At 46.8% G+C, this 17,901-nt stretch overlaps 1 protein-coding gene across 1 annotated transcript in view; it reads right to left on the bottom strand.

The window, feature by feature from the left end:
* The window catches only part of ACOXL (acyl-CoA oxidase like), a 181,509-nt gene that overhangs the window by 145,148 nt on the left and 18,460 nt on the right, over nt 1-17,901 (bottom strand). The window contains 7 exon segments of the mRNA XM_063077815.1: nt 1,067-1,202; nt 3,294-3,426; nt 7,453-7,525; nt 9,373-9,459; nt 9,971-10,085; nt 14,124-14,222; nt 14,556-14,642. Coding sequence (XP_062933885.1) covers nt 1,067-1,202; nt 3,294-3,426; nt 7,453-7,525; nt 9,373-9,459; nt 9,971-10,085; nt 14,124-14,222; nt 14,556-14,642 — 730 coding nt within the window.

Genomic DNA, 17,901 nt, shown 5'->3' on the forward strand with positions numbered 1-17,901 from the left:
CTTTCTGAAGGGACCCTTGTCCAAATTCTGAAATGTGCATGGTAATTAACCATGCAAAAAGGTGAAGGTGGGCAGCTAGGCAGCACAGCAGCCCACGTGAGCCCCCCGCTCCTGGCACAGAAGAGCCTGGTATAAGAGAGGGATGGAAATGAGGCTGGCAGAAAGAAGGCCAGCAGAGAAAGAGTGAGGGAGACTCACACAGGGCCCTGGAGACCAGACAGAATGTGGGCCTTGATTATGGGGGCCCTGGAAGGCCACAGAGGGTGGCAGAGTGGCTGGGAGGGGTGCTGAGAATTTACATCCATATCCATTCATTTTGTGCAGGGCTTCTCAAAGTGTGTCCCCCACCAGCAACACCACCTGGGAACTTGCTGGAAATGCAGAATCTCCAGCCCCACCCCAGAGCCTGCACTGTGTAACACCTAATTTAAAAGATCAGGGAGACTTTTGAGAGTGGGAACCAGCTGCTCTTATGCTATTTACTTCTATGCAAAAATAACCCAAAAGGATGGGCTAGACCTCATTTACATTTCTCACTCCTCACCTCCGTCCCCCAAACTCACGGTGCCATCCCTGCTTCCTTCCTCCTCCTGAAAAGGCCGCCCAGCCTCCCCACTCAGACTGCAGGGTTCCCTCAAGCCCCCACCTCCCACCCCTGCCAAACCTCTTAGTTTTCTTTCCTTGTATTCTTGCTAATCACTTCATTTGGTGTGGCATTTTTGACATAAATTAGAGGATGGATGTCATGACAAGGCTTTCAGAGAAAATCTGAAAGTACTGAGGAACGCCATAGAAACGAAAGATAACCACGAAAAATAAGACATCAGGGCAAAGTTTAAAAGGACGGGGCATGCTCAGCCTTGAGTGAATGTCACCATGGGGAGCTGCGGTGACAGTTTTCTAACACATAAGGAATGCACGTAAGAGAAAGGGATCCGCTTTTCCACTCATCAGCAAGAGCAGAATGAACAGAGACATCTCAGGTTTCAGCGGGGAAAACATATATCATGTGTTTGAGCTGTAGGAGAGGAGGAGCTGCCAAGAGGACTGGTGACATCATCCTCACCAGAGACACTCACGATGAGATCACAGCGGCCCGGGGCACTGTCCAGTAGGGCCAACGTCAGCCGTGCCCGGACCATGCCAGGGTGAGCCTTGCCAGGCTCTGTGTGGAGCCTCTCATCGCCTGGCAATCCCATCGCCTGGAATGGTCCAGATGGACAGGGCTGGTGCCAATTCCAGATTACCATGGTTTACTTCAGATACCCAGAAATCCAAGGGACACTGTGCACCTCTGTAAAACATTTCAGATCACCTTGTTACCAGGGGGCCAGGATTCCGGGCATTCATTTCCTGGAAAGCCCATTCATTCCTTTCCTACAGCCAGCTCCTGTCTTCCCAGTAACAGCCGCAGCAGCCGCGGCCATCTCATCAGTAATAGCTCTGAGAGACGGAGCATTCGCCATGTGGCAGCACTGTATACACATCCCTTCACTCATGCCTCACCATAATCATAAGAGCCATTTTACAGACGAGCAAGCTGAGGCTTAGAGAGGGCTACTGACTTGCCACCACTGGTCATGTCTGGGCCCAGGGTTCTGTGACGTCAGAACCCACGATCATGAGCATGCCTCTACATAGCCAAGAACACAGCATGCATCTCAGATGCCCAATAAGGAACTGATCCAAAGGGGGCCCCCAAGACCCTCAGAGGTCAGTGGGGGCTGGCCCTTTGACAATGTTCACTTGAATGGAGAATGGGCACCTTTGAAGACTCACTCACTGTCTCCTCTCCCCAAGCCACCACCCCCACACTGTTCCAGATCTATGATATTTAAACCAAGTCTCTCTTAGAAGGCCCCTTCTCCACCCCGTCTGCCAGACCCCACACCTGGCCCCACACAACTCTACCAGGGACCTCAGTGAACTGACAGGGCTGCTGGTGGTGTGGAGTCCTTCACACACTGTCACCGACCCCAAGCTGGTGAGAGCACAGGGTTCCCGGCAGCCTTCATAACCATAGCCAACACGTGTGGTTTAAAAGTACCCACCCTCCCCTCAGAGGGTGCTTAGAGGGGATATCGTGCAGAGCCTGCTATTACAGCTTCAGATAACTCTGGATCAGATTTTTATCCCTCTTCCCTTCCAAGCAATTCTAGGCTCATCTGGCTTCTGTCCTTTTGCCTCTTTCTGAGGTTGTGAAGACGGCTGACACGGTTTCCATTACAGACTTGAAGAACAAGTTTCCCGGTGCTTTGCTGCTATCTGTGCCAGCACTTTCATCACAAGGCTCTCTGGGGCCTCACTTGTCAGAGGTCCAGCTGAGGGACTAGCAGAGCCACCCCTGACATGAGACTTCAGAACCAACTGCACACCCACCTTGCCCCACTGAAAGAGCCACCCAAGAACAAGCGCAGGAACTGGGGCCTGTGGGTCACGGGCTCTGTATAAGCACATATGCTGACGGTGTCACAGCTGTCCCCACTCACAGGAAAGCTTGTGGGGAAGCTCAGGTCAGGGCAGGCTGCCTGGGAAGTGTAGCAAGCAAGTTTTTTGTACTGTTCCGACAACTGCAGGCTGATGTCAGGCCTGGAGTCAGGTGAATTAAATTTATTCCTTCTTGATGGAAAAGTTGGACTCAAGCCACAAATCGATATTCCTGGGGAGTCTTAATTTTTCTTCCAGCTTCACCAAGCTCAGTGGAGCTTAAAGCAGGCTTTTTTCTCATGCAAAGAGACAAGAGGACGCAGAGAGCAAAACAGTGTGGAGCCCTGGGGCGGGAAGGAGGCCCTTTCAGACTTTTGCTCTCTCAGCTGCCTTTTCCAGACCTGTATATTGGCAGGGTGGGGGGAGGAGGGAGAACCCAAAGATGGCTTCTGGATGTCTGGCCTCATGGACCCCAACCTGTGATGGTGAATGTCAGGGCCCAAACTGTGAGGATCAACACTCCCTGATAAACTCAGCCAAGACATGCCAACCCTCGCCCACGAGTCAGCTCTTAGCTGCTTTTCCAGCAGATGGGTTTGTTCTCCCTTTTGTGGCTTGTTGCCACAGTGCCCATGTTCCACCCACCGTGATTGGCGCACACATCTAGGATGCAGATGGATGGGATTCTGTCTTAAGAAGGGTGCAGAAGTGCTCCCTGTGTATGGCCAACAGGTACTCCCTAGCATCTAACCCCGGCCACATTACACCAATCATGGCTTGAGAAGCTCAGCTCCTTGAAATTGAGACCCATAGCTGGATCATGTAGAGAATAAACAGCGAGGTAAATTAACAACAGAGTCAGCTACCTTCATGGTGCCCATAGCTTGGAAAGTCACAGCTAATCTTGAAGGGGTCAGCGCAGCCAGCATCGCATTGAATCTTACACTCTTGTTCTTAATAGGTGAATGGTATTGTCCGTCAGGACTCATGGAACCAAACCTGTGGTGGGGGCGAGGCAGGATGGAAAGAGAGGTGGGGTTAACAAAGAGGAGGACATGGCACCACTAGACGTGAAGTCAGGAGGCTCCCACGGGCACACCCAGGGAAGCGCACAGTTTTCCGCATCCTGGAACCTCCCCCGTGTGACAGAGAGCAGAGTAAGGGCTGGGGAGTGCCTCCCGAAGGATTCTGAGAAAGGTTCGACTCATGCGAGGTAAGAGCAGGTTTCCTGTCACTATCAACCTGAGGCTCAGCACGAGAGGGAGGCGGGAGGACTGACATCATTAAACCAATACCAGAGCCTGAGTGTGCAAACCGCACACCGACACACTTTTTTAAAATTAATATACAATTCACATACTATAAAATTCACCCCTTTAAAATTTGCAGTTCAATGGGTTTTAGTATGTTCACAAAGTTGTGCAGCCATCACCACTATCTGATTCCAAAACACTGCATCACCCCAGAAAGAAACCTGTACTTTTAGCAGTCACTCCCCATGCTCGACACCCTCCAGCCCCTGGCAACCATTAATCCACTTTCTATCCCTATGGATTTGCCTATTCTGGACATTTCACATAGCTGGAATAACATATGTGCTCTTTCTGTCTGGCTTATTTCACTGAGCACCATGTTTTCAAGGTTCTTCTATGCTGTAGCATGTATCAGTATTTATTTCTTTTTATGGCTGAATAATATTCCATTGTAGGGATATGTCATATTTTGCTTATCCATTCATCAATTCATGGATATTTGGGTTGTTTCCACTTATTGGCTATTATTAATAATTATGCTATGAACATTTGTGTACAAGTTTTTGTGTGGACATACGGTTTCGATTCTCTTATGTTTCATACCTAGGAGAAAAATTGCTGGGTCATATGATAACTTCAAACTTTTGAGGAAGGAAGGAAGCGAGTGGGGGGAAGGGGGAATGGAAAGAAAGAACTTAGTTGAGCTTAGTTGAGCTTTCAGAAGTAGTGAGCAGAACTGTGGTCACCAGAGGTGGGAAAGGGGGAGGGGGACAGGGGATAGTGAGAGGTTGGTTAATGGACACATAACAGCTAGACAGAAAAGTAAATTCTATGGTGTACAGTCACACTAGGCATCTATAATTAACAATACAGTGTGTTATCAAACAGCTAGAAGAGAGATCAAATGTCCTCATCACAAAGAAATGATTAAGTTTTGTAATGATCAATATGCTAATTACCCTGATTTGATCATCACACATTGTATACATGTGTTGACATTCAACTCTGTACCCCACAAATATGTATAATCAATACATCTCAATTAAAAAGAAAGAAAGAAAAAAATCTTTTGAGGAACTGCCAAACTGCTTTCCAAATTGGTGACACCATTTTACATCCTCACCAGCAGTGTATGATGGTTCTAATTTCCCCACACCCTCACCAACACTTGCTATTGTCTGTCTCGTGCATGACAGTCATCCTAGGGGGCGCAGAGGGTACTTCAGTGTGACTTTGATTTGTATCTTCCTAATGACGATGACGCTGAACATCTCCATGTGCTTATTAGCCTCTGTATATCTTCTTTGGAGAAATGTCTATTCAGATTTTTGCCCATTTTTTAATTGGTTGTCTTTTTATGTATTGTTGAGCTATAACAGCTCTTTTTATATTCTGGATACTACATCTTTATGATATATATGACTTACAAATATTTTCTCCCATTCTGAGGATTAATCTTCACTTTGTTCATAGTGTACTTTGATGCACAAATGTTTTTTAATTTTGATGAAGCCCAACTTATCTATTTTTTTCTTTGGCTGGTTGTGATTTGGTGTCAAATCTAATAAATCATTGCTTAAACCAGGTCACAAATATACCCAGGTTTTCTTCAGAGAGTTTTATAGTTCTAGCTCTTACATTTATGTCTGTGACCCACTGCACGTGGATAACCAGTTGTCCCACTACCATTTGTTGAATAGGTTATTCTTTCTGCCATTGAATTGTCTTGGCACCCTAGTTAAATATTAATTGACTGTAAATGTGAAGATTTATTTCTAGACTCTTCATTCTATTGCACCACCCTTACATAAGGGTACTTCAAAAGGTTTAGGGGGGCTGGCTGGTTAGCTCAATTGGTTAGACCACAGTGCTGATAACACCAAGATCTAGGGTTTGGATCCTAACACCTGCCAGCTGCCAAAAAAAAAAGTTCATGGAAAAATACAATTGAAAGATAACATGCATCTTTCCATGAAGTTGTGAAGTGCCCTCATGTCTATCCTTACGCAAATACCACACTGTCTTGATTACTGAAGCTTTGTAATAATTTTTCAAATCACAAGTGTGAGTCCTGCTACTTTGCTCTTCTTCATCAAGACTGTATTGGCTATTCTGGGTATCTCGCATTTCCATATGAATTTTAGGATTAGTTTCTCAATTTCTGCAAAAAAAAAACCTTAGATTTTGACAGGGATTGTATTGAATCTGTACGTCTATGCACTGGCCCACTTTTTATCCAGTGAGGAGCCAACACTCCCAAAGCAGGGCTTCTCCCTCTAACCTCAAACTGCTTGTGTTGCCATTGCTGTACTATAGTATTTGGGGGGCCGTTTGAATGCCAACAGAGTGACACTATAATCAAATCTTGTTTATTGAAGAAAGTCTCTGTATATTCTCATATCTTCTACAAACAACGTAGATCACTATCATTTTTCTTTCTCACTGAGTCTGACTTTCTACTCTCTACTGCATTGGATGAATGCTCAGCTAGTCGGTCCAGCTTCTGGCAGAGGACTGGTCGGACCGCTGTGACCTCACTAGGATGGTGCGATACGGGGAGCTCCCATCTGTGGCTTTCCTTCCCTCTTCCCCAGCTCCCAGAGTGGAGTGATGCTGATAAATGACCAGGAAATGTGCAGACTCCTCTGGGGAGGACTGGCAGTCCTCACACCTAATGTCGTGGGCACTGGTTATTCCTGAGGGAGACTGGGGGTCTCCAGCACCCACCAGAATAACTGCAAAGATGCTTTTTTTGTTTCCATTTTATTTCCTACCAATCGACAAGGGGAAAACGTTAACAAACAGAATTTGGTCCATTTTACGCTTGTTTCCCATATAATTTTCTTAAACTTTTGGTACTACTAACACATTTATCTTCTGATAAAAACTTGCAGCAACAAAAAGGAGTAAGGTGTTCAAGGAAAATCCACAGGAAGGCAGGGAGATGGCAGGTTGTATACGGACTCTGACTGCTGGCCCTGTCACAGATTTAAATGTGACTGCGGCTCAAGATTTTTACTGGATGCATGAAACACTGCTGAGAAAATTAAGGGTAACTGGTGTTTCTTAGCCTCTGCACAGAGCATCATTAACCCTGGAGTTCCACCCAGATTACACCTGAGAAAGCAACCTGTGCATCATTGTAGAATCCACCTTGATCCAACTGTGAGTTGCTGGGAAACAACACAGCTCCTCTGAAGTTGTCCATCCAAGTAGTAGTGGCTGTGACAGCTTCTGAAGCAAAAAGTGGTGCCTCACGTGCTGCCACCCACAAAGGAGGCAATAGCACTAACCAGTTTATAATAGCCAAAAAAAAAAAAAAGGAAACACCTAAATGACCAATAATAAGAGACTGATTACATAACTTGTAGACCATTTATTTTACAGTCTATTATGGTGCTATTAAAAATAATAATGCATGTTTGTTTATTGTTGCATATAAGCATTTGATATATATTGTTAAATGGAAATTACAAACTATAAAAAATAGAATCTATAAGTGGACCTCATTTGGTGAAAATCAGGTGTATCTCTTTAGATTATCAGCATGGAGAAAAGTCTGGAGAGACGTACATTGAGTGCGACAATCATCATGTCTGGGCAACAGCATGTTGGATCAGTTTGATTTTTTCTTTTCACTTATCTTTATTTTCCAACTAGTTGTCAATGAACTTGTCAGGCTGGTTAGGGGAAGACTGCGTGGACCAGGCCAGCATGGGAGGGCAATGAGATTATCGGCACAGTCAACCTAACTTAAGGAAAAACTACTCACTTATCCAGCAACTTCTCCCTCGGTACGCGAACCTTGTCAAATATTAGAATCCCATTATCCACACCGTGCAGACCTGCAGAGAACAGAAATGATTCGCAGCTGCAAGGGGAGATACAGGCAGCATCAGAAATGTTGTCCCTGCTACTTCCCAGGCCTCTCTCCACTAAAGTGCAAAGGCTTTCATTTTTCTTCTAGAAGTGTTGATGCTTTTTTTATTTGGGGTGGGGTGGGGGTGGGGATGTTTGTTTTCTTGATGAGCTGTGCCCCTTTCTTTGGCCCACCTAGCCCACCTCTCCCTGACCAGATGGAGAACCTGTGTAGCCCTCATGCTCTGGGGCTCTGGTTGGGGATGGGGTGGGGATGCACCCACCTCCCGGGCACTGACCACGATTAAGAAAGGGAGAGTTCTAGGCAACCGAAAGAATGGAAGCCTGAAGACAGAGAAGGAAGGAAAGCCAACTTGCTCTCCCCAGGAATGTGAAGCCCCTCCCCCACCCACACCCCCTCAGCACACAGGGCGAACTGGTGAGAGTAAATGCCCCAAGACAAGGGAAAATGGCCACAAGAATCGGGGGGCCTCCAAAATCTGCCAGACCCATTTCCTAAAGACACCTGTCAGAATCTGGGATCTATTTTTAATTCACAAATCTGGGTGGGGGAGGATCTTTCTTTAGTAAATGCCTTTATTTAGAACATCACCCCCTGACAAGGACACACTTGCATTTAAGAGCTTACAAGGAAACCAAAGCAGACTTTCTGCAGTCTGCTGCCAGTGTTTCCAGCATCTGGCACAACTTCACAAGAGCCAGGCCTCCCTGTCTGCTCTCAGCCACACTAAACATGCAAGGAGCTTGCAAGGGGCCGGGGCCAGCCAAGGCCTCAGATACATTTAAAACCCTTGCAAACCCACCTGCAGCCCATGCCTGCAGGCAGGGCAGTGGTCGGTAGACATTAAGGGGTGGGGATGGTCCCCTCCTCTGATGGTGGCTACACCTCCACCACAGGACCCCTGCTTCCCTCTTTTCTCCCCATTCTTTCTTCTTTTTTCCTTCTCTCCAGACTTCCTTCTTTGACTTGGCTTGACCTTGGCCAAGGACAGCCAATGAAGGCCACAGTCACAGTCTGTTCTCACCAAGGGTTATGGATCAAATTGTGCACCCAACAAATTCATATGTTGAAGTCCGAACCCCCATACCTGTGAATGTGACCTTATTTGGAGACAGAGTCTTTACAGAGGTAATCAGGTTAAAATGAGGACATTAAGCTGGGCCCTAATCTAAATGACTGGTGTCCTTACAAGAAGGGGAAAGTTGGAGACAGACATGCACATGGGGAGAGCTCCGTGTTAGCACAAAAATGGTTATTTACAAGCCAAGGAGAGAGTCCTGGAACAGGGCCTTCCTTCACCACCCTTGGAAGGAAGCAACCCTGCTGGCTGACACCTTGATCTCGGGCCTCTGGTCTCCAGAACTGTGAGACAATAAATGTCTGTTGTTTAAGCCACCCAGTTAGTGCTGCAGCAGCCCTAGCAAACTAACACACTGAGTCATCCAGGGCCTCGTGAGCACAAACACTAGGCTGGTGACTGAGATGCAGGAAAGACAGCTGCAGCCTGCACCCGAGAGTCCACAGGTCCAAGAAGGGAGAGGAGACGGAAGAGCACCCAGGGCAAAGCTGTATTACTAGGAAATGCGAGAAGCTGGGAGAAAATGAGATTAGTGCACATTCGTAAACGGTTCTTGAACAGTTCTACATAAAAACTCTTAATTAGGCTTCAAAAACAAAGAGTCTTCTTTGGGAATCATTTTATTTGCTTTCACTGCCTTCAGTGAGGTAAGTTGGGTTAGATTCTGCTTGGGTGGGTGGGGAGCAGGCAGGAGGTGTGAATGAGCACAGGAGAGGGGTACCCTGGGGACCCACCTTCTTTTTACATCATATCAATAGCTGTCACTCCCTGGTACAAGCTTCCGTTTTCATCCCGGACAGGAACAATGAAACAGTGGGGTCCTGAGGAAGGCAAAGAGATAGTTATTAAACTCTCCTTTCTAATGTGGAAATAAAGCTCTACTCATTTATTCCTGGAACAGTATAAAATTATTTTGATCCCAAAATTCATTCGGTTTAATGACTGTATGCTGTCCATAATAGTGTATGTCAAAATGTAATGATGAATGTCATCATTGTGCATATTTAGAAGATAAAGTTAGTACTGATTTTTTTTTTTTTTTTTTTTTTTTTTTTGTCTTTTGTTGTGACCGGTAAGGGGATCGCAACCCTTGGCTTGGTGTCGCTCGCACAGCGCTCAGCCAGTGTGCGCACCGGCCATCCCTATATAGGATCCGAACCCGCAGCGGGAGCCAAGCGCCGCACTCTCCCGAGTGCGCCACGGGGTCGGCCCAGTACTGAATTTTTCACAAGATAAAAACAGCCCCATGAAGTGCGTTTTCAGCGTAAGGCACTCACTGGAAAACCGTAATAGTAAAGAGAATTATTCTAGTTTTCTGTGTCGATGACAAACCTTGAGATCTTCCATTTATGGTGAGCTGGACGAAGACCGCCGCGTAATTCCCATGCATCGTGTTCCCAATGTACATCTTCTGGGCATTTTCACAGGGCGTGTGGATGACAAACTCCTACACAGAAACAACAGAGCGGCAGAGTGTTTCCCTTCATTCGTTCAATGCAATGAACACCATGAACACAGATCCACATCGTGCAGGGCGCCATATTCAGGAGATTTCACAGCAAAGAGGGGACCACCAAAAATCCAGCAGGCTCCACCTCCTGATGTCAACACCGCTGTTCTATCACCTCAATTCACATACTGCACCCCTGCCTCAGCTTCGAAAATGACTGGAAACTAAAGTGATTTTTTCAATGTCCAATCAGTAAAAGCAGCTGCCAGTTTTCAGTCGTTAAAAGGTGTTCGTTCATTCCTTCCTGGTCTCTCTTCATAATGTCGGGCTGACGTTGCTATTTTGGCTGAGTCTGCCTGGCTTTAATGCACAAAGTCTTTTCTCAATTATCAGCTTCTCTCTCTCTCTAGACTACTTCATACTGAGGCTTTGACTTTTATTTATTTATTTATTTATTTGTATTGAAACATAATTGATTGTACGTATATCTGTGGGATACAGCGTGGAATATCAATCCCTGTGTGCAATACCTGATGCTCAAATCAGGATAATTAGTATATTCAACGTTACACAACTCAATCATTTTTTGTGGCGCTTTATGATTTCTCACTAGCCCCTCTCCCCCTCCTCCTTTCCTACCTTTGGTGGCCTCAGTTCTGTCCAACGCCAGCCCTGGTGGTATATGCTTAGCTTGGTTCCTCATTGCCCTCTGCTGTTTCCCAGGCCCTGAACATCCCTGCTTCCCTGGTATGGGCCTTTGGTTAAACAGCAACAAACTAATCAAAGGCCAAACTGACACTTGGATGCAAGCAAGGGTCATAGGCGACCATGACTGAGTCCCACCACTGCTTAGAATACCCACTCAGTTTTGTTTTTTATAAAAAGAAATCAACCATTTAAGCCTTCAGATGATCATCTCAGAACATGTCTCTTCATGTTCTGAGAACCGATGAATATAATAATTAAAGGTTCCCAGAAAAGGTTCATATGTCCAAGCCCTTGAAACAGAAGCACATGTAAGTGAGTCTCTATCTTATCATGGAAAGAATCTTAGACTATGCTGTGCTATTTCTCTCTGAATATGGCCAAGGATTCCAGCTCCAAACATCTGGAACTAACACTGGTCACGAAGAAGCAGGAAGAAAATGTACGTTTTTTGTTTGCAGTCTCTGTTCAGAACTCAGTCTTCTTTTTCCAGCTCTCTGGAAGCCGACCCTAGGGTCACAAAGGAAAGGCTGCCCTTCACTTCTTGGCTCTCCCGAGTCTCACTGGCCACTTGGGTTGCCCTTAAACTTCTTGCCAGGGCAGGACTGACCATACTGCCTGCTCTAAAAACAGGGTACGTAGGACAGATCGGGGAGTCCAGGGGAAATGGCATAGAGCTGAACTACGAATTTAATTGAAGTTGACAATATTGAAGATGTGGCTGAACTAAACCAACAAGCTATTGACCATGCAAAGATTATCTCAGATTTCAGATTATAAAGTATGTAGACTACACCTTCTCTCTGGCCAAGAAACACAGTCTTGAAGCCTAAGAAAACACTCTCTGACATATGTTTGCACAGGGAAACTTTTACCATGTGCAAGGGCTTTTCAGAAACATAAATGGACAAGCTGAAACTTTTAAGACAAGTCTCTGGAGGCCACCCTTGTCTTATCAGGCCAGCCAGGACTTCTCAAAGACAGGAGTTATTTGAGACTGGGTACAGGGGGAAAAAAACAACAAAACAACCTGGGGGTGTGGGGGAAGATGTTGATGCTTCGGGAGAAAGGAGGGAAGCAGCGAAGGAAACACTGGCCTGGCAGACAAGAGCTGGTGGGGCGGGGAAGGGAGAGGAGGCCATCCGTCCCCATAAACATCTGCTACACCCTGGGAAAGGAGGTTTGTCACTTCTGGCAAAACGCTTGATTTGGAAAGTTTGCATCAGCCAAAATGCTGGAGTTAAAGCTGGATCTAAATCATGCACACCACGTGTGTCGGTTACTATTATGATTATTTGTTGAGAGCCAGCAAAACGGTCAGTGTTGTAAGTGCTAAAAAAGATAGCTTTGGCCAGAGAGCACAAAACCTCATTTATTTTTGCTATTTAGCATGAAGTGTAAAAAGAAAACTTTTTCTTACCTCTTAACTATCCGTACCACTACCCAATCGACTTCCCCAAAATAAAAATTAAACAACCAACCCAAAGGAATGAAAAACCACAAGATGTCAATTTCAGCAGTCCTTGAGGGAGGGAATGCTCATTTGATATGCTCTAGTGTTTTAAAAGGGAAATGAAGGGGAAAACACAGAACCCAGTGAAGGGAGAAATTCATTCCCCGCTATGTCAATTCTCGGCGGCGTGTGTTTATGGTGGGCTTGTTCTCTCTCCCGCCTCCACGGGAGACAGTGCTCACCAGAGGCTCCTCATCATGATGATTTCAACTTCGCAAGTCCCCTGTCAGAGGCGGCAGCCGCGGAGGCCCGCTGGATACCTAAATCATTTATGCTGTTTGGGGAAAACGGGATCAACACAGGAAATTATTTTTGTGGGGAAAAAAATAATTATGAGAAGAAACAAATAAGTAAGAATTGGGGGTGGTTTTTCTCCCCCATTAGAGACAGCAAGGTAACACCAATACCATGGCTCAGGGAGAGAAAAAATTAGCCAGCCAAAATCCAAAAGATGCTAGGTCAGAAGCCATCAGTGGCCACGCTGTTAAGGGCAGTCGCGCTTGAACCTAAGACTTGCTCATTAACTGTATAACCTCTGCGAGCCTCAGTTTCTCTATCTGTAAAATAGGATCATACCTTCCTATAAAATTACAGAACATGTGACACAATGTTACATTTACAGTGTTTAGCCTAGTGCCTAGCACAGATGAGCCCAATGAACAGGAACATCTTAATGCTGCTAATTTTTGTTCTCACTATGACCTTGGACATCATTGGCTACTGTAGAGAGCTAACATCAGGGCAAGAGGAAAAGCAGGACAACCCTCACTTGAATCTGTCATTCTAAACACTGACCACCTCTAACCTACTAATAAAGATCCAGATGCTAAAGGACACTTACTAAAAAGCAAACTCAGGGAAAGTGAAGAACAGACTGAGTCCCCACACACCCCTGGGAGGTCCACACCTGCACCCATATACATGCTTACACACGTACACTTACGAAGACTCATTTCTAGAAAGAACTTGAAAACTTATGTATACCTTTGTAGTTCTTAGAAATACCTAATAGCAAACAAGAAACTAGAAAGGGGAGTGAGATAAATAAATAGCTGCTTTTTTTATTCAGGAGAGAGAAGGAGCTAAAGAGATGGGCAAGGGCGGGCATTACAGAGCAGAGTCTTCACAGTGCAGGCTGTGCCCCATTATGGAGACAGGTATCAATTTGGGGAGTCTTGACCAACATGTTTTTTTAATTAATAAGAAGGGAAGAAAAAGGAAGAAAAACAAAGAGAATAAAGGAAAAGAGAAGGGAAGAGAAAAAGGAATGGGACGCAAAATCAGAGTTCATCACACGTAGAAAAGTAAGATGGTTTTGTGCGGCTTTTGTTTCGGTTGTAATGTGAAATGCTAGTGCTGGTCACGGTTAAGAACATCGCGTCACCCCAGCACAGAGGATGTGGCTTCTTGTAAGGAAGCCCCAGCATCGATGGTGCTCCTGCCACAGAGCAGTGCAGGGTGCCAGTGAAGGCACCTCCTCCAGTCCCTCACCTGCTGCTGTGAGGAAGGACCACAAAACAGGTTCTGTACTGTTCTCATAGAGCTGCTACCAGGACTAAATTAATGAGCACCTGTGAAGTGCTTGGAGCAATGCTGGGCACACTGTAGGCACCACGTAAGTGTTGGCTGGAGTTAGGCTCGTGACACATTCCGACATCCACCTCGACCAAAACACTTAGAACTTTCTTCTGAATCTGGGCTCCTCAGGCCAGAAAGCACACACACAGGCTGTGATGCTGGACTCAGAAGGAAGGATAGTCTGGTCTGTACAGGTCTCCTGCTGCCCTGAACCACAGAACGATGGACGGAATCCTCACCTGTGCAGAGAGGTCAAAGGTGGCTTCAGTCTGGATCCCTCTCACGTTGCTCCCGTGGCCCCTCTCGGTCATTGCAAACATCCCAGTGTATTTCTGCTCCTGGAGTTTACCAGATGTTAGAAGGGAATTAGATGTCCAGATGGTTGCTGTAACTGCAGACCTCTCAGACGATAAAGAATGTTGGTGGGAGAGGGACAGGTGAGTTGGAGGTAACTATAAAATTCACTCTGATGACAGCTAATGTGAATTCAACCATATGACAAGCTCAAGGCATTATTTAAAAAATAGTCTTGAAATTTTCATTCTGAGTAAGGTTTTTGCTCACACAAATTCTGTTTTATTTTTTCTTCAAACATACACACACATGCACATCTAACTGCTATGGATTTTTAGGCTTTCCATAGAAGACATCTATTGAGGAACATGCCGTACCTGGAGTGGCTGAAACCACTTAGTCATATATCCAGGACTTCCAAGATTCCTGACTGCACCACCAAACAGCCAATAAATTACTCCACACTGGAAACAAGAACAATACAAACCATCATTAGCATAATCAACAATTTAATAACAATTAAACCCACCGGCCAAACTCCATTCAAGGAGTATCAATTCAGCTCCCTGAGCTTTACCCGAGTCTCACAGGTGGCAAGGTTGCATGCCCTTATCCTTCGCTGCCTGGCAAGTTCCAGTCCCTGTCTGCAGGCATGGCTCCTGGGTCACTCTCTTCAAGAGCCCCCCAAACTCCACAGAGAACCAGTCTCTCATCCTCAGGGCTGCCCAGTCCACCCCATCAAATGACTGTTCTGAACATTCGTTCTGCTTTGTCTTCTTGGGACCTACCTAAGTGCCTGGGATGTAGAAGACACACAACCAAGTGTTTGTGCAATGATCCCAGATGCTGACCACTGTCTGCAGAGGTGAGTTCCGCCCCGAGAAACAGGCAGCGACAGCGAGACAGATGGCACGGTCAATGCTGCAAAGCGAGCAGGCACTCAGCTTGGAATGGGGCAGCCTGGACTCCAGTCCCAGCTCAGCCACCCACTGGTGGTAGGATATTGGACAAATGACACAGTAGCCTCAGTTTGTTCACGTGACAAATGAAGTGAGTGGTCAGTGCACCACTCACTGAGGTCTGCACATACAAGCCCTGTGAAGAAAACATCATCATCCCCACTTGACAAAGAGGAGATCCTGGGTTCACAGAGGGGAAGTGACTCACCCAAAGCTGTGCCCTGGGGAATTGGGAGGGGCTGAGGTTCAAGCCCCAGCTGCCCAATGCCTAACAGCGCTTCATAAGGTTGACATGAGCCTTCAAGGAGAATTGACTGCCAAGTACTTTGCCTGGTCCTTTGTGGATGCTGGGGAAATGTTGCCAACAAGGAGGAAAAGGAGGAGGAGGCTTGAGCAGGGACACTTGGAGGGGCAGGGCAACTGACTGCCAAGACAGAGACCTTGAGTGTAGGGACATCTGCTGTGTCTGTTGGCCAGCATCCCTTCCCCCTTCTAGCCTCACAGTATTGCTCCGGGGAGCCCTTCTCCCTAGAGTCAGTCCAAGTGGTTTGTGGGTGATACTGACCCCACCCTCAGCTGTAGGATGAGTCTGTGGCCCAGGAACGGCTGATGAGTGAGATATCATCCCCCTGACCCTAAGGATGGCTTCGGGGACGGATACATGAGCTGAGGGGGGTCCATGAAGAGTGGCCGCTGGGACACGTAGGTGAGCTACTAGGGAAGAGAAGCTCTCCCTTTTGATGCAGTGGGAGCTGGAGGGATGGAGGCCTGGTGCTGCTGGAGGCCACATTGCCATGAGCTGGTGAATGAAGCCACAATATATTGGAGAGAGGAGGGAGAGCCAAGGAGACAGAGCCAAGAGCTGAGAGAGACCAGGTCCCACACACCATGCCCGAAGCCTGCTGCTCCTTGGACTCTTGGAGTACAGAAGCCAATAGGAGCCTTTTTTGCTTAGGGTTAGACTTTTTTCTGGGATTGTTTCAGTTGCATGAGGCTTGTGCACCCCAGGTGGACAATCAACCTGGCGTTAACTTCGTGAAATGGCACCGGATCAACTCTAACAGCTCCGACCAGCTAGAATGCTCTGACATCAGGACAGGCAAATTTCACTAATCATACCCGACGTATAACGTGCTTTTCATTTGGGGAATCATGCAGTATCCTATCCCTGATTACTCAGCACACTCCTCAGAATCATCACATGAGCACTGCAAATTACATCATGAATTCCAACGTGGGAAAATGGAATCCATCCAAATACTGCATGTTTTTTTCCCTAAGCCATATTGGAAGTCAAGTTTAAAAAAAATATTTTTCTAAAACTAAAACAAGTGGAATTTTCTTCCCCTAAATCTCTTTGATGGCTAATGCGTTTTTTGCAATATATTCCTTTTCTAACTTTTAAATCCTTTCGTCCTCTTTAGGAAGGGGATGGAAACTAGAGTGTTTAATCCACATTTTGAAAGCCTCCACGCACTAAATGTATTAGTAGGGGCCCTGTACTGGCGTATGAACCTGTGGGTTTGCAGAACACTGCAGCAGTTCACAGAGGTGTTATGTGCAAGACCCCAATCCACAGTCAGATCAAATGCAATCTCTCAATGGCAATCATCTGACCAAGCTGAGCCAAGTGCAGAGTGGGAGGGAGGCACCTAGGGGTTTCTGAGTAGATGACTCCCTGGCCTGTGTCACCTCGTTCAGCAGGTGCCTCCTGGTGGGGGGATGGACCCCAGCCCAGCTGGCAGGAAGGAGGTGGGCAGGTGAGCGCTGGCAGCAGCTCAGACTACAGTGGTCAACAGAGAGAGCAGGAGAGCAACTCAGGGTAGATTCTGGAGACAGAGCTGATGATTGGACTTGGGAGGAGAAGAAAAGACAGGACTCCAGGAGACACCTGGTCCTTGGCCTGAGTCAGCGGGTGGATGGAGGCCCATTAACTGTAAGGGGGCAGCTTGGAGGAAGAGCCAGGAGGAGAGGACGGGCTCAGCAACAGAGGTGCTGAGACTGACAGGCGATGTCTATCACAGGGAGCAGCGCAAAGTGTCCTTGAGAGGGTGCTGTGTCCAGTGTCTTTACAGCCCAGCGTCCTGCCCCCACAGACCTCAGCGTGCAGGACTCAGAGAGGTCCATTTGCTGTGAGAGAGACTGAGAAATGCAGTGGCAAGGAAATATCATGTGGGGACACTTAATGAAAACTGTAGCTTCAAACATGCTCCCGCCTTGTGCTGTTTGTTTGGGAAAGTCCCCTCTTCTCCTTTCTCACTTATCCAGAGAAGAAAAAGAACAGCCATGACATCGGCGCATGAGATATGACCATGACATGCCCAGCGAGGATTGGCTGCAGCCTGCAGAGGCCACGATTGGAGATAGCTGAGGGCTGGCAGGTGCGGTGGGGACCGGCCAAAGGGGCCAAAGGATGGGGCTCCCCCAGAACCTCTTCACTCCCAAATGGAAACTAGGAGACCTCCTGTGTGGAAGCGGAATCTGGTAGGCCAGAGCTGGGAACATGGGTTGGTCTCTCCCCAATCTACTAACAAAGCTACTACCTGGAAGACTGTCAAGAAGGGCCATGTCTCCGTGGGTTACAGTCCCCACCACATACTGAGCTCCTGCTACATGCCAGGCTTGGTCTGAAGCTCCTCACAGGCATCATGGATTTAAATCTGTACACAGCCTATGAATGGGCATTAGCAACACCATCTTAATGAAGGGAACACAAAGGTGCAGATGCATTGAGGAACATGCCAGCACCATGACTGGGAAGCCC

Source organism: Cynocephalus volans, chromosome 14, assembly GCF_027409185.1.
Source record: "Cynocephalus volans isolate mCynVol1 chromosome 14, mCynVol1.pri, whole genome shotgun sequence".
In the NCBI taxonomy this organism is placed as follows: Eukaryota; Metazoa; Chordata; class Mammalia; order Dermoptera; family Cynocephalidae; genus Cynocephalus; species Cynocephalus volans.